We start from the raw sequence: 24,055 nt of genomic DNA on the forward strand, positions 1-24,055 counted from the left end.
AGGGCTGGGGACACCTCCGAGCTGGCTCCTTATCAGGCACAAGGTTCTCAGTAGATGCCATCACCTACAGAAGGAGGCCTGGACACCCACAGGATAAGCAGAATAACACAGAAATTGCATCTGGAATGAGACATCCCACAGAACCCCCAGAGCTAGCAAGGTGGGGAGCAGGCCCAGGGAAGCTAATCCTGTCCTGAACAGGAATATGGGCAGAAAAATAAGGGCTGCTCTCCTCTTCTGCTAGATAGGACCCACCACTCTGAGGTCAACATTAATCTCAAACATTTCTCCTAATTAGCTTCTCTGTGGATTCCCATCTTTTTCCAGAAAAGCTCACAGAGTATGTCAGGTGAGAACAGAACTACTGATATTTCCAAATTCCAAGCTTTTTCCCTAGTTACACTCAGCAAAACAAGTGCTGCCTTTCCTTCTCAGGAATAACAACTGTTTCTACTACAACAGCTCTGGATTCAAAGGTCCCTCCCTATTTCTTTTTGCCAGAGAAGTATTTTATTTAGTCTAGAAGATATCATCAGACCAACACATGGAATGACAAAGTTTGATTCAGGCATTTTGTGGGAAAAATGCACTAGGAGACATTCCTCAAGTTTGTCTTGGCCTGAAAAGGGTTCAAAAACCACCCAAACCTGTTCCCAAGAATATTAATTTTGGAACAGATAAAATATTTAATTCCAGCATGCTGCAGAAACCTTCTCCAGTTCAAAGTATAAAATACCTTAAAGAGCTGATTAAACCTAATTTTTTTTCTAAGCTCCAAAACATACTGCCTGCACAGCTTCTTTGTTTTAGGAAAAAAAAAAGAAGTTCCATTGTTTATTTCTCTTGAAAAAAGAAAATAGCTTTCCCTCCTCCTCCCACACACTCCAGATGAAAAACCTGATGCCAAGAGAAATTAAAATAAGCTCCTTGGTCAGTGCTACTGAGTGAGTGCTGCTGCCTGGGCAGTGCCTACCGTCAGAGCTGGCAGGCTCTGGGGGAGGGCAGGGGCTGGCAGGCGGCTCCCTGCTGGTGCCAGCGGCCCCGGAATCCTGCAGGATGTCACCAGGGGCCCGTCCCACGGCCGGGGCTCGCTCCTCCTTCGCCGCGGGAGGGCTCCAGCGAGGGATGAACGTGATCCCTTGGGAGATCAGCTCCTTCAGGTAGTGCTCAATCACCTCCTTGCCCTGAAGGGGAAAACTCTCATTAGGAAAAAGCCTCCTCCAGAGCCAGCAAGGCACAGGAGTTTCCTCAGGACAGATGATTAATGCTGCTAAGGATAAACAGAGGGGAAATCTCTCTTTCCATCCCCACGATCCTGTCAAAAAGCTCCAGTATGAAAGGTCCATGTGAATGATGAATTACAATAATGGCCAGGCAAATCCCAGCCTGTGGATGCAGCTGCCTTTCTAACACTTCCACCCCATCCTCCTGCTCCCAGACCCAGTCAGCTGCCCTGCTCCTCTGCAGCCCAGAGCCACCGAGCCAGGCCCAAGCTCTGGAGACACAGCAGGTGATCTTCACCCAGAACTTTCCCTTTCTGCACAAGAGGAGTGTCCTCAGTGTCCGAGGAGCCTGGCACGCACAGCGCCCACTGCCATCCTCCTCTGGCACAGCTGCTCCATCCCTGCACAGACACATTCCAGCCAGCAGATCGTTCTGGGCTCTTTGCACACTGCTTTTGCCTTCCTTTGCCCAACTGAGGGATTTCAGAGCCATAAACAAAACTACACCGGGTCTGTTTACAGAGAGGCAAACAGAGGACCTCTGGCAGCCAGGGAAGCCCACCTTACCCGTTTGATGTTGGAGGTGTATTGCTTCATAGCAATTTTTTCCACGGTGCTCTCAAAGCCAAAAAAGGATTTGATGTCGAGAGAGGCCGACTGCTCAAAGCACGTCCACTCCTCGTTCTCAGGGTGAACCTGCAGCCACAGGAACACACAGGAGGGATGGTGGCAGATGGCTCATGGCTGTTTAACCTCCACAGCTACAGACAGGGGCAGAGGAGGCCAGACCTGGACTGACCAGGTTCATTCCCATTGTGAGAACCCATCATGAACTGTGCATCCAGACTTTTGTTAACCCAACATTCTTCACATGCACAAGGAAACCAAGATTTAAACCCATCCCTGCCCCAGCAGACCTGAACTGCAGTAGCAAAAGCTGCACAAAAATATCAGTGGAACTGCCCACTTCAAACCAGCATGTCAAGATCCTTTATGGGAAGACAGGGATGGCCTTGTGGAACCTGCAATTAAAACTCCTACATCTGCAAAGAAGAAAAATGCAAACCAGGTTTCTTTTTTAGTTTTGAATGGGAGACTCAGCCACCAACATCAGCCTTCTCCCCAAAACACTGAGGACATGGCAGGGCAGGGAGCTTCCCCACTCTTCAGCTCAACACACACCTTCCCCTTATTTCCCCTCTGCTGCTCTATGTATGGTAGAATATTTTCCTCTTTTAAACTTAACCCTTTCCTGAGAAGGCTCTGCCCTCTCTCTGCAGGTGCTGCTACTCACAAACTGACAGGAAAGAAACAGCTCCAGCCCCCACACAAAGATACCATAAAAGACAAATTCCCTGGGGAGATATTAAGTAACTGCAGGAGCAGGATCACATTTCTCCAAGTTGTCTCAGAGAACACTGCAGAAAAGGAAAGATGAGAATAAACCTGCTTCCGGTGCACTCTGGCAGGGAAAAGGGAACTGGTAAAAATAGAGCAGGGAACCATCTTGAGGATGCAGCCAGCAGCTCCCACCCTGTTCCCCTCAAAGCCCAGATGCTGACGTTTCCTTCCTAAGGACACAGCCAAAATCAGCAAGTGTAACAATCTCAGAGTTGACCTGGGAGCATTTCAGACCTGTCGGTGCCTTTGACAATGATGGAAGTCTGATTTATAGCTGTTTTTAGGAAGTCTCATGCAGCTACCAAGGGATCTCTGGCTCAGAAACACCCTCGCCATCGAAAATGTGCACAGCTTTTCCACTCCTCCTCTTGCCTGAAGCTCCTTACAGCCTGCTTACTCCCAAGAAGCTGAGCTGCTGTCCAGTTGCCAAAAGGGCAGGTAAGTAACAGGATCTGGACATTTGTGTAAGGAACAACAAGCAGGATCTGATTGCTTCCAGAAACAGCTGAGGCTATTTCATGGTGACTGGGCCCTTAGAGCACCATTACAGTGAAACAGCACAGAAAGAGCCACAAAGGGGGACGGCCCAGGCCACAAACAAGGCTCAAGTTCTTTCTCCAAATCTTTAGAGCATGAAAATAATGACAAATAAGATGCTAAAACTTTCACTTATTTGTGGGCAAAATTAATTGCCAGACTTCACTCAGGTGAAGTGTTATAATAATGAATAGTAAGGGTTTAATTCTGGATATTCAGTTACAGACATGCCCAAGCTGTACATGTTTTTGTTAAACTGAATTTCAATCACTAAGAAACTGAGCAGCAGTTTCTGAATACCAGCAGTTCTGGAGCACCAATTCTGTTTTCCAGTTGCATTCCAAGCAGGGAATCACAATCTCCCTGAAGAAGTTTCTCAAGCCCTATGAAATCACAGAATGCTTTGGATGGACACACAGAATCACTGGGTTGGAAGAGACCTTTAAGATCATCGAGACCTTAAAAGGCCATCTTGTTCCACCTTCTGCCTTGGGCAGGGACACCTTCCACTGTCCTAAGCTCCTCCAAGCCCCGTCCAGCCCGGCCTTGGACACTTCCAGGGATCCAGGGGCAGCCACAGCTGCTCTGGGCACCCTGTGCCAGGGCCTCCTCACCCTCCCAGGGAACAATTCCTCCCCCGTGTCCAGTTTGTCTGTGGGAAGCCATTCCTCCTTGTCTTGTCTCTCCAGGCCTTTCCCCCAAAGCAACTGAACAAGCCGACTCCCAGGACCCAAGAGCCTTTCCAGCCCCAGAGCCTCTGCTCACAGCCCAGTGCTGCAGGGGTGCTCAAACCCTTTCAGGGACCTTCACCATGTGTGTCTCCCCCCTCCCAGCACAGCCAGCCCCGGCAGAGCTCTCACGGAGTAGCTGCAGGTCTCCCTGACCACCACACGGTTGGCAAAGGTCTCGTTGTGGGCTTCGATGCGGAGGGTTCTCTCTCTCCAGTTCACTGTGTTCTTCTGGATGAAGAAGACATACTCCACCCCTGCAATCTGAAGAGGAGAGGGGAAACACAGAGAGAGCCTTTATCTATCTGAGCCAGCCAACAAAATCCAGGTCTCTCTGCTCCCAAGGTTCCACCTGCCTTCTTCAGCAGCCTGGGAGCATCCACATTCAGCTTGCAGCTCCGCTCAATGACGTGGATGGCTCCGTCCTCACTCCTGGATTCATGCAGGATTTCACTCCCCAGGAACACTGGGATCTCTGGGCATGTAGGAAAGCGCTTCTCGTAGGCCTAGAAATGAAAATAAAGTAAATTTCAGCTTCTGGGTAAATCAATTGTAACTCTTTCTGAATGAATTCATTCCCTTACAGTGAAATCCAATAAAACGGAGGCCCCTGACCCCTGAGTTGGCCCCAGTTTTCTCAGAGGTGAAGTTAAAGCAGAGCAGGTACAAGCAGAGACAGCACCATGTCAGTCACCAGCCAAGCATGTCCTAACATAACTTTTCCTTCACACGTGAAGTACAAACAGAATCCTGTTGTTGAAGAATACTAGGAAGGGAATCATCACTTCAACACCAGGAAGCTCCTAACTAGCAAAAGCGAACACAGCTCTGCTGATTTCTGCTGGCTAAAGACTTGAATTCTATTCTATTCTCTGTGTCAATGCAATCTGTGTGAAGCCTTAAAACATGATGTGCCAAACAGTTCTTGTTGTCCTAAACCATCAAGGGTAAGACCACCAATTAATGGGTACTCACTTTGACTCAGTTTATCCATTTCTAAAACAACTCTGTCCTGGCTCTGAAATCTTCCCTGTTCTAACTAGCACATCCCTATGAAAAGCTCTTTCTCCAAAGCTTCTTTAGCAGTCCAGCAGAAACCCAGTCTTCCTGGCACTTGCAGTGAAGTTGCATTAACAGTACCTACTGCTGCTGCTCCTTCCCTAACTTCTTCATCTCTCGTTATATTCTAAGATGTTTGCAGGAGGGAATGTTTTCCCTGGATTTCTGAAAAACCTCTTGCATGTTGTGTTGCTGTTGCAAATATGTGGTAGCTGCACAAGCTGTGCAGAATTCCACTGCAGCTGTTCCAGGAAGAGAATCTGTGCTCTCCTTCCACTGGACTCTCAGAGCTCCACATTTCCATTCTAAGACGTTTTAGCCATCATTCCAAGGCAATTCCTCTAGGAACTGCTGTCATCTTTCCATCTTCCAGAAGACACCACCATTTTATACAGCACAGAAGAATAAAAATATTCATGAGTTCTCTGCCCCAAAAGCAAACTTTGATGTGCTGGTGCTGGAGCTGGGCTGGGCTGTCAGCTCCCCGTTAGCACAGCAATGCAAAGCCTGGATGGCCCTGCACAGATTCATGTCCCCTGCTCCCAAAATAGCCCAGGCACTTAAGGACACATTCCGTATCTGCTGCTCCCGGACCTCTGGGCGGGAAAGCAGTTATTTCAGATTATCGTGCTGCTCCAGTATCAGGAGGGAAGTGCAGGCAGCTGCCAGCTGGAGTCCTGGCCAGAAGAAAGCACGCAGGTTTGAAACCCTGCTCTCCCAGTCCCTCAGCAACGTCCTGCTTGCTTTGCCACGCTTCTCAGAGAACTTTTCTCATGTTCTTCTACCTGTGCTTTTTACTCCTCATCATAGGAATAACATAAACAGTTTAGATAAATCCAAAACTCCCATGGTAAGTGACTGTTCCCAACACAGATCCACCTAACTCGAGCCAAAAGAAGCACACTCACTGCTTTAAATGGCTTTATTAGGATGGGAGTTCATGGATCTGTGTCAGACACTGCCACGGGACACTCCCAGCCATCCTCTCCTGGTGCCCTTTGCTCCAGGGCCACCTGGGCAGGAGGGCTGCATTCCTCAGTACCTGCTCTCTTCCCGGCACTTCCCAGCCCGTTCATCCGCTCAGGCAGAGTGAACACTTCCTATCTGTGCCTCCATCTGCCCTCTCCCAACCCTCCAGACTCCAAACCACCATCCAGGGCTGTCCTGAGGCCAAAGTCTTCACCTTGCACATACAAAATATATCTCTTCAGGCCACCCATTCTAAGTTACCAGTGCCCAAGTGGTTGGGCAGTGAATGCTGAGAACACCCTCAGAGGCCACTGGGAGACCAGAATATTGAGCAACTGTCTTTGAGCAGTTTGCCCCATGTCACTCCATACCCGTGCCCTTAACACACTTGCAAGAAGTGTCCCTGAAAGCCCTTCCCTGAGAGAAGGCTGCCCCAATTAACTCCATGGCAAGGGTGGACAGTTTGATAGGACAATGGGAAAGGGTCTTAAACTAGAAGAGGACACACTTAATCAGATGTTAGGTAGAAATTCTTCCCTGTGAGGGCAGGGAGGCCCTGGCACAGGGTGCCCAGAGCAGCTGTGGCTGCCCCTGGAAGTGTCCAAGGCCAGGCTGGATGGGGCTTGGAGCAACCTGGGATAGTGGAAGATGTCCCTGCCCATGGCAGCAGGGACTGGATGGGCTTTTAAGGTCTCTTCCCACCCAAATTATTCTGTGATTCTCCTCTTTCAGGGTGCAGCTGTGCCAGGAACATTTGAGGGAGTTTCCAGACAAACAAGAGCTGTTCTAGTGGGACCAGGACTCTCCAAAGGCCTCACTTGAACAGCTTCACCTGGAAGTGCCTCCTCACCACGGAGAGACCACAAGAGCCCATCTGAAACCACCACTGCATCCAGGTGCCTGGGGCTCCCCTCTGAACGTAACCCACTGGATCTCAACTCCCAGCTGCTTCTTTCTCCTCTAAGTATGGACTTGATCCAGCTGGAAACAGGCTCCCTAATAAACTGTCATTAGAGCCAGCAAAACTATGACCAGGACTAAGAGTGCAGCCCCGTTTTCAGTCAGCTAAACAACATCTGGAGCAGGAAGGGAGGCCAGGGCAGAGGCACATGGCAGTGCACAGCCTGGTGATATAACTGCGACACGAGCCCAAACACATCGCCTAAATAGGGGGAACATTGCCATATTTGAGAAAGAATCCATATCCACATCGATATTAAGTCCTTTGCTAATCTTCTTTGCACAACAGCTCTAAAAATACAGCAGGGAAGATGCCTGAGATCACATGAAGGACAGCTGAAGCCCCACGCTGCAGTCACAGCAAAGCTGTTCCTGGAGCACCCAGACGTTCCATCGCTGCAGACTGAGCTGAGCAGGACAGCAGCCCATTCCTGCACCCAGCATCCTCCTACCGAAATCATCATCTCTGTGCAACAGCCCATGGCTGCTCCAACGGCAAAACCGAGGGAGCTTAGAAAGACACGTTAATGCTTAGTTTTTTTCAAGCCATCACAAGGCTGTTATGTCTCCTTTGGGATTCTGCAGAGTCCAAGGTGGACAACAGTACATCCCAGAGAAATTAAAGACACAGAGTATTTAGTATTAATTGTTTTAATGTTTTGGCTGCCTGCACTTGCTCTTTTAGCTCCTTCCTGCAAGAACTCTGCACTGAGCAGGATACAGGAACCAGAATTTGTCTCTCCCTTCTGTGCCTCTCCTTTCCCAGAAGGAACAACAGCAGTGTTGTGCCAGCACTGGGTGTTAAAGCTCTACTGTGGGTCTGCACTTCACACAGACACTGGGATGACTAAAGTCTCCAACAGGATCATATATATATATATATATATATATATATATATATATAAAATTCATGGTGTCATGAATCCACTCCTTCCCTTCCTGCCCAAACCAACCACTCCACAAGAGGTGCTGGCTCAGGCCCACCAGTGTCCTTCCCTAAATCATGTTGGTTTTCCCCAGATTTGTGACATAAGAATTATTGCAAAAATCAGTGTTTTTGTTGTAGTGGACTGTAACAAACAGTTCAAAGAGTCATTTACATCTCTGCAGTCCTGAAACTGAAATTACACATTAAATTTCACAAGAGGGCTGAGTGAAGACAGAGGGACCTGAAATCTGTTTGAACTCATCAAGATCTTTTGCTTAGAACTATAACCAATTATTTTGGGTGCATCTACATGTAAAGAAAAAATAAGCGTTTAGATACAGTTCATGGGAATGAAAAAATGCAACAAATAAGTAATTAAATTTAAAAAATATACAAGGGAAACAACTTCCAGCTGAAAAGTTAAAACATGTAGGAAAGTCAAAGATCTCAAAGGTTCAATAGTGTCAGATTTTCCTTTCACACTGAAGGGAGCCCAAACTAGGATAAGGATATTTCCAACTGGTTACAGTGACCTCTGCATCCCAACAAAGATCCCTTCATGCCACTGAAGCTGACAAATGATTAATTACAAGGAGCAATCATTAACAGTGATTCACAGGCTGACTGTGAAATCAGCAGAGTGCTCTGACCAAGCTTTTGCCCTGTGATGTCCTGGGAAATGCATCCTAGTGGTTTTTCCTGCTCTGGGGAATATCCATCCCAAACAGATTATGGCTAGTGATTTTCACTGAAAAGTGAAAATCAGCCTGTGAGAGGAGAGCTTGAGAACAGTGCAAAAAGCCATGCTTGGAAGTGTTCTAAACTGTGGGCTAAACACTCAGTAACCAGTACAAACCCCACATCTGTGAGAAGAGAGTACTCCAAAGGTCAGCCAGATGCCAAACAAGAACAAATTATACAAAACTACAAGTGTCAAGCCCCAAAAGTGACATTCTAAAGCCTCATAACCACAGAGAAAAGAGGAAATTACCCTCCTCTACACACCCCCTACTCCACCTGCTCAGCCCCTTCTCCTGCAGAGCAGGGGCCTCTGCAAGTCCTGCACATTCCCAGCCCCAGCGTGTCAGATGCTGGCAGTGCCAGAGAGCTCCTGCCTCTCCACTTCAGGAGCTGTGGCACTGCTGTTCCTGCAGGCCCCACAGGACATGGCCAGCAGGCAGGATCTTTCCAACAGCTACTCCTGTTTCTCCTTGGCAGGGTTTTCTAGGAAGTGACCTTGAAATCAATTACACCACAGAGGCCTCAGGAATGCACAACAGGGATGTGTAACCACTGAATTACTGCAGGAAACAAAACACCTCAGCAGCCAACCCCCCTGCACACCTCGAGGTAGCTCCCTCCAGCCTGCTGGCTCCTGAGTGGTTTCCATGTGCTTCCAGAGGCAGCTTCTGTTAGATGGGACCTCCAAGAGAACAAAAGCTGTGGGGGGGAGATTTAATTACATTGTGTGGAGCACAAAGAAACTTAACTGTGAGGCACCTGATGCAGACAGAATTTACAGTCAATATTACATGAATATGTGACAAGGAGAAGACTTCATCCTTGTACTAAATTATAAATTTTCATGATCAGACAAGGTTTAAATCTGTATTAATTAATGAGACTCCTCAAGGTCATGTTAAAGCCATGTGCAGGTTGCCAGGAAAAAGGAAGCCCTGTGTTCAGAGGAAGGGAAGTGAGGAGGAGGTACAACACCAGATTTTGTGCTGAAGATCCCCAGATCATCATCCCTTTGAAAAGAGATGATGAGAAGCAAGATGAAGACAACTCGTCACTTTTAAGTAGGAAGAGGATACATTTGGAGCAGCTTTTGAGCAGTTCTAAAGACACATAAATATTCCTCTGCAGATAGAGGCCTTCTAGGAAAAAGGAATTTCATCCTGCAGTCCCTCCCACTGCTTGGTCTCAGTGCTAAGGGAACCACAGAGTCTGCACACACCAGACACAATAATCCACGTGTTTTGAACAGATCAGACACCAGCTTCCCACTAGCCACAAAGTAAGATAAAATGTACAAGGAACAATGTGGGAGGGACCAAATGCATATTTAGGGTACAGAAAGGCACTGATTCAGGGAAAAGAGAACTTCATTTCAAAGAGGTGCAGAGTATGCACAGCAAAAGTCTTTGGGGCCTGTGGGTAAATAAAGAAGCACTTCTGTTGGCCAGAGGAAAAAGATTTGCCAGTGAGAAGTGCATAGGACAACAGCACCCAGGCTGCAAACATTGACCCAGTGTTATCTCTGCCTGGACTACAGCCAATAATTTGCTTCATTCCTTCAGATTTTGGTGAAAGAAACAATTCAGGGAGCAGCAGCATCTATTGCAATACAGGCACAACTGAGGGCCACAGCAGACCTAAACCCAGGCCCTGCGCTGCAGCTGCACAAAGCCCTCCTAGGAAGCCACCAACGTGCCTGACCTCCTGTCTGAGAAGGAACAATACCCCATTCAAGCTGCCCTGCTGCAGCCTTCTGTCTCCTGTGATGGGAGAAAGAACTCTGTGTGGAGCAGTTGGGGTCACCAGCAGCACAAGGCTTTGGCCTTTACAAAAAACTATGGAAGTGACACCTCATCCAGGAACCCCTGCTTGCCACAGCCCAGTGTGGAGAGAGAGAAACCAAAATGGGAAGGCAATGAAGCAGAGATCTCGTGTGACTAACACCTGAAAGAGCAAAACACAGCAGTCAAGTGTCACATCACACATCTACTGCTTGGTGATTCACCCCAAAATCAAACAGGCTGGCTCACAAATTAATGGCTCCTAGGAAAGACACTGTCATTGCCAGAAGCTGCTGTGAGAATTTATACAAATTGGCCATGATTCAGGGTCAAACTTGGGCAGGTCACTGTGCTCAGCAGTTAAAACAAGCCCATAGTGGTTGAGATGTAAGAATTAATATAATTCTAAATTCTACCATCTTTTAGTCCCTGCTGAAGAGTTTCTAATTTGTCTTCTGCACCTACACGTTCAGAAGAGAAGGATCTTTTGGCCACTACTGGAAGGTGAGATAAGGGTGATACAGCAGAACTGTATCTGGTGTCTCCTTGTGCTGTGCCTCTGAACTGCAGCTCCCTTCAGAGCTCAGCCATCCCACCAGAGTACACAACCCATCCTTCAAGGAAATGACCTCCATGCTGCAGCTGGAGAAGGTGAGGAAACCTGTACAGACCCTTGGAATTAGTGCAAAGCTTCTCCAGTCCACACATGGTGCCAGCACCATTCTGCCCAGCAAATGGAGGCTGAGCAGTGGCAAAGCAAAGCTCTCAGAGACCTCTGCCAGCCCCACAAAACTCACCGAGCATGCTGTGCAGATGCTGCCAGCAGCTCTCCAGAGATCCCAACGAACAAGCAGCTCCTCCATCACCCAGCAGCTGTGACAAACAGCACTCACCAAACTCTCTCTACTCGCTTGAGGGGAAACCTCCCACACCACGATCCCAGGAGAAATGTCAGCTCTTTCCCAGCTATGGCTCACTCTCAAACCTGCTCCATGCTCATGGAAGAGGTGGCGGGGCCCAGGGCTGAGCACCCCAGAGCAGAGCCAGCCCTGCTGACACACAGAGCAGCACTCCCAGGCTCCCAGTGCCAAATGCTGCTCAGCAGGAAGATGAGGGGATATTTTTAGTGTATCTTGACAGCAGCGTTTCAAGCCTTCAAGTCACACTGAAGCATCCTGTCTTGAGTCAACACTAGATTATCTCTAAGTGCATAAAATGTTAACTCAGTAGCTTCTGGCAGTCACAGCGAACTCACCTTCCAAACATGGCAAAAAGTAGGGATGAGGGAAGCTGCCTTCTTTACAATACCTGGCACAGCCCATGGCTGCAGGCAGACCATCCACACCCAAGGAGGAATTGTCAAGTTTTATATCCCAAACAATCTATATATCAATAAAAATCTGTAACATATACCTATAACCTGTAACAATCAATAACAAACAGAGCAGATCCTGTTTTGCAGGGATTTCTTAACTACTGCTTAAGTTATTATCAGGACATTTCCTGTCACGTGTGGCATGGGTTGACCACCAAAGAACACCTGTTTTGAAGCATTTTTCCTCCTTGCACATCGATTCTCTCTCCATCTCCAAGGCTCTGCCACCCAGCAATACCACTTCAGGCAGGACCTAAAAGGCAGGACCTGTGCCATTACCTGCATCACAGCAGCTGCAAAGGAGCTTCCAAGCACTGGTCATGCCACAAAGCTCTTCCCTGTGTCCCCTGCAGCCACCCAGGGCCACAGAGAGCAGCAGGATCCTCTGCCCTGGCACTCCTGCAGCTGCTGCACTGAGAGCTCCACTCCAACCTCCCTCTGTGCCTTCACTGCTGCTTCTGAGGATTCCAGCTGCCAGGAACTGCTCTGCTTCCCTGCAGCAAGTGCTCTCCTGGCTCCAGAGCTCACACTTGAAAGCTGATGCTATGAGCCAGCATCAAATATTTTAGTTAAGGTTCTACACTTTTTTATTTAAAACCAGGCACTGACAATACCATAACCGTGACAACAACTTGGAGTTCCAGATGGGACCATTCCAGTCTGTAACAACAACTCAGCATTCAGGAACTCCCCAAAGTGTCCTCTGTGCTGCATCAGTGCCACGGCACTGTAGGTGAGCTGACAAACAACCTGCAGCCCTTAGGAAGGCAGCAGCAGCCTTTGAGGCCTGGCTGGGCTGTGAGCACACACATGGAACTGTCACTATGAACAAACAGAGCTGATGTGACCCCTGCTAGACATCAGCCTGCTCGTGCCTTGTCCAGCTGTGACACATTCATCTGTCCCAGCACACCCCCAGCCCTTTGGGTGTTACGTAGCAAAAGGGGGCTCAGCTGTTCTGTTGCAGGAGCATCACTGCCTCAGCCAGTGAAATATCAAACCCTTCCAGACACCACAGCATTAGAGAGGAGAGCATACCCAGTACACCAAGATTTAAACAGTCTCTTTATACATTCAATCTGCTAAAGGCAACAGGAAGAAGTCATTAAATAAAGCTACTTAAAATCTAAAAACTTTAATAAAATGCATGTTGATGCTGCAAAGGAAAATAAGTTTGAAAAAGTGTATGGAAAGCAGTTCTGCCTGTCAGGACCTGACCTCCAGTATTCAGAGTTTCTTCTCCTGCAGCTAAGCCTGACAGCCAAAACAGCAAGGAGCTGCTTTCAATTAGCCTGCATCTACAAATCTCCTAACACTGGTGCCACAGAAGTATGTTAGGATGGCTGTGAAATGAGTGATGCATTTTGATATTAGTTCTCCTGAATGGTGACCCTTGCATGTAACCCTGGGCCAGATCCTCAGCTGCTGGAAAGGTGCAAAAGCTTTGCCAGTGTGCAAACAGTGCAGAGAAGTCTGATGACTGAGGGACAGCAGTGAGGACCACTGCCAAATCCAGTGACAAGCATCAGGACTGCTCCTGAGGGTCAGGAACAAGAGAAAGACATCTCACATTGGGACCATGGACGTTCGCTTTTCATGGGTATGACCCTGTGTACAGGATGAGAGAGTAAAGATAATGGAGAAGGAATATTTTTGCTGCTTACTCTATGAGAAGTATTTTTAGCCTGAATTAAATTTGTCTCTCAGCTCTTTAGAACCTCTGACATTCAAACTGTACTGAGCTGAAGCAGAACCATCCACTGTTAATTTCCTACTTTGTCTTATCTGTGAAATAAAAAACTGCAGATCAACTAAATGTAAAGCCTTGGAGATCTACAAATCTGGATATGCACTTTGCATGAGGACAGGGAGTGACAGGACACAGGAGAATGATTTCACCCTGCCACAGGGCAGATGGGATGTTGGGGAGAAATTGTTCCCTGAGAGGGAGATGAGGGCCAGGCACAGGGTGCCCAGAGCAGCTGTGGCTGCCCCTGGAGCCCTGGCAGTGTCCAAGGCCAGGCTGGACAGGGCCTGGAGCAGCCTGGGACAGTGGGAGGTGTCCCTGCACATGGCAGGGGAGAGATGAGATGGGCTTTAATGTCCCTTCACCCCAAACTGTTCTGTGATTCAAAGAACACTGAACTGCCACTAAAACCAGAAGAGTCAGGAAGCTGCTTGGAAGTGCAGGCCAGGAGCTCAGGTACTGCACCTTTCACTTGCAGAGCCAGGCAGGGAACTCATGAGCTGCCACAGGTCTCAGAGACTCTGAGTGATGAGATGAGGAAAATCCCCACACCAAACAGGCACCCCCAGAGGAGCCACCCCCACCCAAATTCTTGCTGCAGGAGCAGAATTGCCCATGCCTGATGAGCAGCACTCAGCCAGCACAGAAACACACACCAAGGCTCCTCGTGTGTGTGTCCAAAGCTCGGGCTCCCAGCTGCACAGATATGTGTCAGCACATGCCGTGGGCAGCACCAAGAAATGAGGTCAAGCAGAAAGCAGCACTGATTCACATCAGACACATGTGGGGCTCCACAGCAGTTTTGTCTCAAACATAAAATACAACTACACAGGCAATGGGAGCTGGTGCTCCTGCAAACCTCCCAACACCTGATCTTTGTTCTTTCTTCCAAAATAATAACTTATTTTTATATAGTAGTGCAGAAAGATCCCTCTCTTGCAGCAGAAACCATAAGCTGCTCTTAGCAGTGAGAGCTGAACATGAAGTGCACTGTGGCAAGAGGAGCAATCACTGTCAAGTGTTGTCACAGATTTCTCATCTGCACCACTGATGCACAACTGAAATCATCCATCACATACAGAAGACCCTGTAAGGTCTCTGGGGGGTTATTCCCAACCTGTAGCTATAGGGACCTAATCCTGTAAATCCTCTAAAGTGTGTGAAAATGGCAGATGTCAACCGTGAGCGTGAAGGGCTGAGGCACTACTAAAAATACCAGGAACACAACTCTCTACCCTGTTCAAAGCTGAAACCCTCCAGCTACAGCTATCTCATCTAACCTAATAATTCATTGCAAATAACATTAAATATGTAATATCTCTCTCAGCTGTTTCCTGCATGTTGGACTTGATCACCCAAACCAAATTCTCACCCCCAGCACATCACAGAAGGCTCACAAATATTTGCAGCACTCATATGTAGCAGAGGTACCTCTCCTTCTGGATTTTTCATTCATTATAACATTTTTTAAAAATCCCTTTTAGCTTTCCAACTACAACAGAAAGAAAATGAAAAGGAAGTTTATACTTGGGAATTTTCTTGGCTGTAAGGTAAAATTAGAAGACATGCAATGTCAAATCTGCTGATCTAATTGAGGGGAAGACAAGATGAGGCCCAGAGAGGCATGGACAATCCATTGGAGGAACAGCTCCCTTTAAAAGAGGACACAGACAAAAAAGATAAAATAGAAAGGAAAAACATGACAAGATAACAAAGTACAAGAGAAGTCAAGATTCTTTTCAAGTATAAGGGATAAAGGTGTCAGGCACTGAATATGTGTTTGAATAGCATAATACTTTTGATCCATTAATGTGAATCCAAGTTAGGAACAAAGCAGGTGGAAATGACTACAGTGACCTTGGACAGGTGTGGAAAAACCACCCTCTGCTTAAATCTTTTTTAGAAAGAAGGACAAGAAAAAAGAAAAATTCAGAACTCCCAAATGACAAGAAAAGACTTGTTAAGCTGATTTCTTTTTACTTCCTCAGATGCACAGAACTGGCAAAGAGAGCAAGGAGGGGAATGTCCTTCCAAGGACTTGGAATACACGTCAAATCTCCTGCCTGCAAATGCTCCAACCCAAGCTGCAGGAGCATTAGCAAACGGCAGAGTGTAAACCCAGGGATAATTACCCTGACACACAGTAACAAAGGTATCACCGAGAACAGCCCCAGCTCATCCCTGGAGCAAAGCCCCAGGCACACATAGGGCTGCACAAGTCCAAGGAGAAGAACTCCTGTTCCTGAAGGTGGGCTCCACAAAGGGCCTGGGAAACACATGTGTGTGAGCCAGGCCAGGAAGCAAGGAATTGCTTGCCAGATTTGGCTGTGATAATGCTATTTTTCAAACTCTCCTATGTGAGCAAAGCACACTCACTGCTTTCTGTAGTGGGGTCCAAACACTGAAGGTTCTGAGGGAAAAATACTTTTCCCACTTTCCTGTGTTCTGTTCAGGCTGTGTTGTGAGGGCTGACCCTCCCCCATGAGGAATTAAGCACAAGTGTATCAGGCTGAAGGGTGCCCAGAGATCTGAAAAACGTGGGGTCTTGGGGTCACCTCTGCTTCCCTACCACAGCCTGAGACCTTGGCCCTCCAAAGGTTCCCACACAGCATTTGAGGGGAAAAGATGAAAGCAGCTGAATCTCAGTGCTGAGGAAGCTGCTGTCAGATTTATGGTGAAGGGGATTAACAGCAATGCCACGTGCTGAGGAGCAAAACAGCTTCACTGCACACCCACTCCTCCCTGCAAAACTTCCAGCAACTGACAGCTGGTACCTGACAGCTCTGCGAGATCTGTGAGATCCACGCTGCCTCCACACGAGCAGGAGCCTCCGTCTGAGCAGGCAACAGTGGCAACCAGTCTGCATCCAGCTCAGCCTGCACGGACCTCCACAAGCCTGAAATGCTGCTCTGCAACAGCAGATCCTGCTGGGAACACGGGATTCTCCCAGGACATCGGGGGAGAGGGGGGCTAACGGGTCTATATTTACCTCCCTACTCCACAGCACAGTCTGCTGGGTGACCCTGGAAAAGGAACTTGCTCATAAGTAAGGAGAGTAACAACTTTGTTAAGATTTGCTGAACAACTAAAGGATGACATTTACAATCCCAGCCCTCAATTCCCAGGGAATTTTAAGTTCTTTTATGCTGAAAAACTGAATGCAAATAAAACTAAACCACTTCAAAATTAAGCCCACCAGCCCCTGGCCTTTAGGCTTTTGCTAACAAGCTTACAAAGGATTTGTTTCAAGGCAGCCCTCCTCAATTAGCAGCCAATCGACTGAGGAGCATCTGGTGGTAGCTTTATCCTACTAACAGAGACAACAGGAATGTGGAGAGGTGTGCACGGAGCAAAGGCTCCCAGGATCTTCATCACAGGTATTGGTGTCTTATTCTCACACACGATACACTGAGAGAGCAAACAGCACAGCCAGAAAAGCTTCACTGCCACACACATCAGCCCCAGGCTGTCAGGGCAATTCTGTGGCACATTACTGGTTTAGCTGTGAACAGACATGGCAAATCTGGGTAAGACTGGGAAAAAATGGGGAGGATTTGGGAGGGAGCTCAACTGTCAGCAAAAGCAGCGTTAATCTGGATGATCAGAGTGCAAAGTGAAGCACTTTGCAACCACCCTCAGCTGCTGCTACCTTTGGGGTCCCTTATTCACAATGAGGAACAAACTGATTACCCCAGTTTTAACTGCTGAAATAAACGATTGGAGGCTGTTTTGGATAAAACAAATCTTAGGCATGTATTTCTCAGGAATCTTGAAGAGGCCACATTGTCAAGAGGAACGGAATAGAGGCTTTCCCTTCCATTCATGGGAATCACATCAGCTGTCTGCAACGGCTCCAGCCTTCCATCTTCATTCTGGATTCTGGGCTCCCAGAAACTAAAGGAACTGGGAACAGGCAATGGAGGAAGCAGCAGGGGGAAAGTAGCAAATGCCGAGCCTGGGGATCCCTTCAGCTGACTGAAATACCCAGCAGATTACAAAACAAAACCTTGCAAGGCTCCATAAGCAAGCTCCTCTAACAATGCCCAAATGCTGCCCTTGAAATGCAAGAGTAAATCTCTAAGAAGGGTATTTGACTCACACCTAATTGTGACAAAGTTCAGAATATCACACAGAAACTCTGTCTAAAGCAGCTCCCATGGTCAACATCAGCCTTCTGCATCCCCAGTGAATGAACTTCAATGACAGCCCTCAAGCCCCTTGCAGAAATCACACGATTTGGAGAGAGATCTCCCGACAGTTCAGTCACAAAGTGGACAGGGAAGAACAATATAGGAGACTTTCCCCAAAGATTTCCAGCCTTTAACCAAATAAAAAAGCTCAGTATTATTCAGAATCCAGTTACAGATACATCCACACTACAGTGCTGATTGGGATCACATATGGTCACATTTTGAACTGAGTGGCATTTGGTGATATGGCAAAGAAGGTGTCTGGCCACAAACTGACCCTGCCTAACAATGTCAAATTGTTTTTTCCTCCCTTGTCAAAGAATAATTACAGAAGGTCAGATTTTCTTGTGTTTTTGGATTGTTTTTTTTTTTTCCCTTCTAACAACTAAGCTGCCATTCTTAATGCTGAGATACTGATCCTTATTTCTCTTGGAAAACTGAAGGAGGCTGTGCTCCTGCAGTGGGACTGTCACAGACATGCAGCCAAACCCGCAGCCCCCCGCCTCCCACCGGCCCTCAGCAGGCGGGGCAGGGAAGGGGCTCAGTGTTACTCACTGCCATGACGAGCTCGAAAGGGTATTTGTAGACACGAACTGGGGACTGGTATTTCTGCACCATTTTTACCACACACCTGTAATAGAGAGAAATTGGAACATTTTAGATCACTCATGCCAAGCAGTGCAATAGGCGATTTTTACAGACCTTACTAGAGGTTGTAACTTTCTTACAAATAGAGAGGAGATGTATTAGGTAGAATGTCTTGCCTAGTAAGTGGCAGACACAGAGGCAAGTCCCTGCAGTCCCAGTCCAGTGCTGTATTCAGCATCCTGTGCTGCTTCCCAGCACTACTGCAGTAAATTCAACTTGGAGCTCCAACAAAACTCACAATAGTTAAAGCACAATACAGAGATGCAAAGCCAGAGTGAATCGTACTCCGGAGAAGGAGTCTGTCTTAGGAACCTCACAGAACATACATGGTAATTCTTCCCCCTATCCCCCTTCCCTACATTATATCTGTAATCATTAGGGCAAAATATTTCCCAGTGCAAGCTTCCACAGTTTGCCATATCCTGGTGTTTTAAATGCTTTTGTGCACAAAGTAGGATTCAGTTGTTTTAGCTCACTGAAAGGAAGGAAAAGGAAGCAGCAAGCTGAAAGAACATGCCTGATGCTAAGCTGGCAATCACATCCCACTGCCTGGATGCCCACTGTTCCAGCTGAACTGAGGCAAGAACTGCAGGCAATGGGAACAATCCCGTCCTCAGCATTTCCCTGCTCCCAGCCACCTCTCACTGTCCTCATCAGGATTCCTCCCTCAGACTCCTGCCTGGGTTTTAACCCTCAAACATGCATCAGTAACCGGCATCTCAAGGGAAGCGTTATTAGCTTGCTTTCTGCAATTCCTGGAGGAATTCCTTTGTACTGCTCCTGCAAATACCATCCACGAGCAGCAGGGCACAAAAGGCTGGACGGCTGCTTGGAGGCACTGTGCTCATTCCACCCCACTCAAATTCCACTGCTGAGCAGACACAGCCCTCGGCAACATGACGCAGTGTAGCGCTGAACTCAACCGTCAGAGCACTCAGACAACTTATCCCTGACATTTTCAGCCCAAAACTGGAGGTGAAATATGAATAGGCAATAGATTCTCCCTCAAAAATTGCTGCAAAATGCCATCACGTTGTACAATCTAACCAAGGGCGAGGGGAGAAGGACTTTAAAAGTTTGAGTACCTGAGAACAGGGGATTTTTGGAGAAACAGGGTCCAGCGATCAGACAGTTCCTCTGCAGAGGATCACATTACCCAAGCAGCAAAGGTCAGGACTTGCTGGATCTCTCAGTCTCCCTGGTGCTAAAAGCCAGTCCACACCGAGCCAGTCAATGCAGAGAGAACCTCCCAGCAGAGCATCCAGCCCCGAGTGTGGCGAGAGGAGCAGGACAAGCACACCCCAGGAAGCCCGGGCTGCTATCGGGTATCGGACACCCGAGCCAAGAGGCTCAGGGCACCTTGGAACACGACCTGTAACACGATCAGGCTGGGCGGGAACCCTCCCATGAATGCAAATAGAGCGGGAGAAGCCTCCTCAAGCACACTTAGCTGGGATCTTGCTTATTCTGACCTCACCTCCTACACCAGACATTGCTGCACCTCGGCGGGAGAAGGTCAGAAACCTCCACAGCAGGAAGGCTCAGGACAGATCAGTCTAGAATCACCCACAGCCCAGAAACAGAGGCACCAGCCACAGAACAGTGGGATGGCACAAGCTGTAGCTCAGAAGCCCTAAGTGTGCTGCCTAGACAGACCCACTGCTCCCTGGGCAGCTGCTGGACCTGACTGCCACAGGGTTATTGCCTCTGTGCTTCTCCAGCTGAGGGAAGGCTGGAAGAAAGAGCCAGTGACTATTACACCCACAGGAAGCTGAGGAAAAATGACAGCTGGTAACTCACACCTGCCCTAGAAATCTTTCCTACCTCGGGAGAGTGCAGTGGCAGCAGAACTTCTACGCTCTCTCCTCCAAACAGAGCTGTGAGATGGTCATTGTGCTTCTCATAGCAACAGGGCCTCCTGCTATAAGTCCTGGAAAAAAAGGAAAAACCATCAGAAAAGACAGTGAAAGGTGGCTACTTGGCATACCCGGCTGGAGATGATAAGCACTGACAAGTACAGAGTCTCAGGTGTTACCATGGGGTATCTGGGCCATATTAGCTCAAGACTTGCATCTTCCCAGGGCTTTAGCACCAAAGACAGATGTGTTTTTAAAGTCATCTTGTGTTCCACTCAAATTATGAACAGGTATGTTCAACCACCAGAAAGAAACCACCCAACCAGAGAGTGTGTCTGCTCCTCTAACACCCATCCAGCTCCACAGTGGCCCAGGCTCCCTGCTCAACTTCCTATTTGCATCTGGCTAAAAAACATATCAGGAAAGACAACTGAGGTGAAGAGCATCGACCTACTGAAATGCAGCATGACCTCTCAGAAACCCCAATCCCAAATTCCCAAACCCCAGGTGGAGCATCCATGGGGAAACACCCAGAAAGAGGATCAATTTCAGCTGGCCAAACCCAGAGTAGCTGATAAAAGCTCAGAGGTTGGAGTTGTCAATGCACTGAAGTAACAAATCTGCAAAAATAACAACCATCCCAATAATAACAACTCTAAGCAGATATTAAAAGTATCTCAATTCTTGCACACTTGAATACAGAAAACAGCAACAGCCACCATTTTTCACAAAGCATCTTGTGACACACTGTGCCAACAGCACTGAGCCCCGAGAGCCTCAGCTCCCTGGGTGCCCTTTTGCTCCAGCCCACACAGCAGCTCCTCTCTGAACAAAGCAGAGAGAGCTCATTAAAAGCTCAAGATCCACCTGCTGGGTGTTCCAGGGAAGAGGAGGGATACGGTCCCCTGATGGCACTTGGTGTAACTCTGGGAGCATTCCAGAGAAATGCATTCTGAAGAAGCAGTCACGCACCTGAAGCTCCCCCAGCACAGGAGCCAGGCCTGTGAGGGCTCCTGTGAGGAACACACATCACTACACACAGCAAAGGGACAGCCTGTGACATTAACTGTGTGCTTCCTTCTCATCTAGAATCAGCCACTGTGCACCTGAGGGATTTTCCATATGCTTGACTTCTATTCTACTATTTCTAGGAGCAGCTTACTCGACAGAATACAGCCAGATGGTCGGAAATCAGAAACTGAGTGTATAGATTAAATACACAGAAGTCCCTGAATCGAACCCCCACCCCTGCTCCTCACCCAGGCACAGAACTCAGTCAGCTCCTTCCACACTGCAGCTGCCTGTTGGATGTGGAACTGGCAGCAAGTGACTTTATTAACTTCTCCCACCTGTGGTGGCTGCTTTTCATCTTGAAGAGAACTGAGCAGGGGTTTTTTGTTTTGTTTTTGACAAAGAACTGCTGCAAATAGCAGAATTCTTGACTTCCTCAAATACCACTGCACCACGTGAAAGCCAGCTGTGGCACCCAGCTAAGCTGATATTTCCAGTCAGAAAAGGGAGACTCCACAGGGCTGCATTCTTTCCTCCTGCCTTCTGGAAAAAGGTGGAGAGAAAGGTGTGGGACATTTCCTCTGCCTGGGGCGCCTTTCACTTAAGGAGATATTGTAATTGATGCTTTACACACAGAATAATAACACAGTACCAAGCTGTATGATATTTATTAGAGCTTTTTCACCTAAGAATTTAAGAACAAGTCTTTAGAAGCTTGATATAAGGAAGCCTCAAGGTGGAATGGTGCCAGAATAAACATTTATCATTTTTTAGAAGCAGACATCTGCTCAGGCAGGGCTTGATCTTGCCCCCTGAGAAACACCTCTGGAGCAGGTGAAGAAGCACAGAGGGTGCAGAGGGTCACTGTGCTGAGGTGGAGCCTTGGCATTGTTCCTACACCTGGCAGAGGTACCTGGAGTCCTGGTGTGGATGAAAACCAAAGACAAGCAACACAAACACCCAAACAACAACGTTTGTACATTCCTGACCACACAATAAGGAACAGTCTTTTTGGCTGAGGGGAAGAAGGAAATGGAACAGTGTCCAGCACTCTGCTCTCAGAGCTGTTTCACTTCCATGAGTGTATCACAACAAGCTCTATGCCCAATAGTTCCACACATCCATCTCATAAGGTAATTTTCTCACCAAAGAAACACCATGCAACTTTCATGCACAGCAATACATTAACTCCCTGATACTTGCCAGCCTGCAGCAGGAGATAAGCATTCCTGAAGGAAACCCCCTCATTCCTCACCTTACTACTCCACAGGAAATCATACCACATAGATTTATCCATCCACTGTGTAGGAAATAGTTCAATCTGCAAATACAATTTAAGAATAGGAGACACAGAATCTTGGGATGGTCTGGGTTGGAAGGGACCTTAAAGCCTGTCCTGTTTCTCTCCCTGCAATGGGCAGGGACACCTTCCACCATCCCAGGCTGCTCCAAGCCCCATCCAACCTGGCCTTGAACATTTCCAGGGATCCAGGGGCAAACACAGCTGCTCTGGGCACCCTGTGCCAGGGCCTGCCCACCCTCACAGCCCTTGTCTCCAGTCCCTCTCCAGCTCTCCTGGAGCCCCTTTAGGCCCTGGAAGGGGCTCTAAGCTCTCCCTGGAGTTTTCTCCTCTCCAGGTGAACACCCCCAGCTCTCCCAGCCTGGCTCCAGAGCAGAGGGGCTCCAGCCCTTGGGGCATCTCCATGGCCTCCTCTGGACCCACTCTGACAAGTTCACATCCTTCTTCTGCCAAGGACCCCATGCTTCAGTTTATCATGTAAATCAAGAGTAGACCCAGGCATCAGCTCACTCAACAGTACAACAAAGCACCAGCAAACTGTTTCAGTCTGCCTTGAGTGAAGTTTGCAGCTGTATTTTCTTTAAACAGAGGCTGGCTGTCATCAGCCCCACCAGATTAAGTGGTGCCATCAACACAAGCACCTTCTCACTATCTACAGATCATTTTTACCACTTGGAGGAGTTAAGCCAAGTGACCCAGAGAATATACTTGGTTCATACAGAAGCTGATTTGAAAACATGGAATCACAGAATGGTTTTGGAAGGACTTTAAAGCCCACCTAATTCTAACCCCTGCCATGGGCTAGTTCTAGTCCCACTACCCCAGGCTGCTCCAAACCTCGTCCAGCCTGGCCTTGGATACTTATAGTGATGGGGCAGCCACAGCTTCTCGGCAACCTGTTAAATCCATCAGTGCATTTAACAGCCATTGATCAGGGTCACCCTCTGAGTTTATAAATTCTTAAGGGCGAGATTCAGGGTAGCTTTGTTGAACCCCGGGGAGCTCGGCGTGCCCGGCTCTCCGGAGCCGCTCGGGCTGTGCTGGGCTCCCGCTCGCAGCCCCCTCCACGGCTCAGCCCACCAGGAGCGAGCCCCGCCCGCCCCTCAGCCGGCGGCCGTCCCGCTGCCCCCCAGGCACGGCACAAACCGGACAACTTTAGAACCGCTCTATTTGTCCTTAGACCTGAAGGGATCCCTCGCCACCCGGGTCTTCACCGGCTCCCTCCGTGATCCCACAGGATTATAACTAAAATTTCCCTTTCGGCTTCCCGTGGCTGAAGGATAGCGGCTCCCGGCGCCCCCACACCCACCCACCGCCCCCGCTCTGCCGCCTCACGAAGGGCCCGGGCTCACGAGGCAGCAAAAGCCTCACACCCCTCACGTCGCCCCCCCCGCCGCTCCTTCACACGGCGGCCCCGAGGGACCCCCGGAGAGCGTTACCCACCGCGGCAGCCTCCCGTACCCCACACCCATATTCCCGATCCCATATCCCAGCCCCCTGCTCGCCTCCCGCTCCTCCTCACCGCGGGCGCGGCGCAGCCCGGCCGGACCCATCCCGCTCTCGGCGGCTCCCGCGGCTGCGGCGGCCCCGCCCCTGTGCCG

The 24,055-nt window shown here is 48.6% G+C and overlaps 1 protein-coding gene across 1 annotated transcript in view; it reads right to left on the reverse strand.

Annotated features, from left to right (window-relative positions):
* The window catches only part of SEC14L5 (SEC14 like lipid binding 5), a 39,443-nt gene extending 15,388 nt beyond the window's left edge, over positions 1–24,055 (reverse strand). The window contains exons 1-7 of the mRNA XM_063414481.1: positions 23,977–24,055; positions 20,112–20,217; positions 18,195–18,270; positions 4,246–4,395; positions 4,022–4,153; positions 1,791–1,919; positions 974–1,184 (exon numbers count right to left, since the gene is read on the reverse strand). Coding sequence (XP_063270551.1) covers positions 974–1,184; positions 1,791–1,919; positions 4,022–4,153; positions 4,246–4,395; positions 18,195–18,257 — 685 coding nt within the window. The 5' untranslated portion in view covers positions 18,258–18,270; positions 20,112–20,217; positions 23,977–24,055. The remainder of the gene's footprint in view (positions 1–973; positions 1,185–1,790; positions 1,920–4,021; positions 4,154–4,245; positions 4,396–18,194; positions 18,271–20,111; positions 20,218–23,976) is intronic.

The sequence above is a fragment of the Prinia subflava genome, chromosome 17 (genome assembly GCF_021018805.1).
Source record: "Prinia subflava isolate CZ2003 ecotype Zambia chromosome 17, Cam_Psub_1.2, whole genome shotgun sequence".
NCBI classification, from domain to species: domain Eukaryota; kingdom Metazoa; phylum Chordata; class Aves; order Passeriformes; family Cisticolidae; genus Prinia; species Prinia subflava.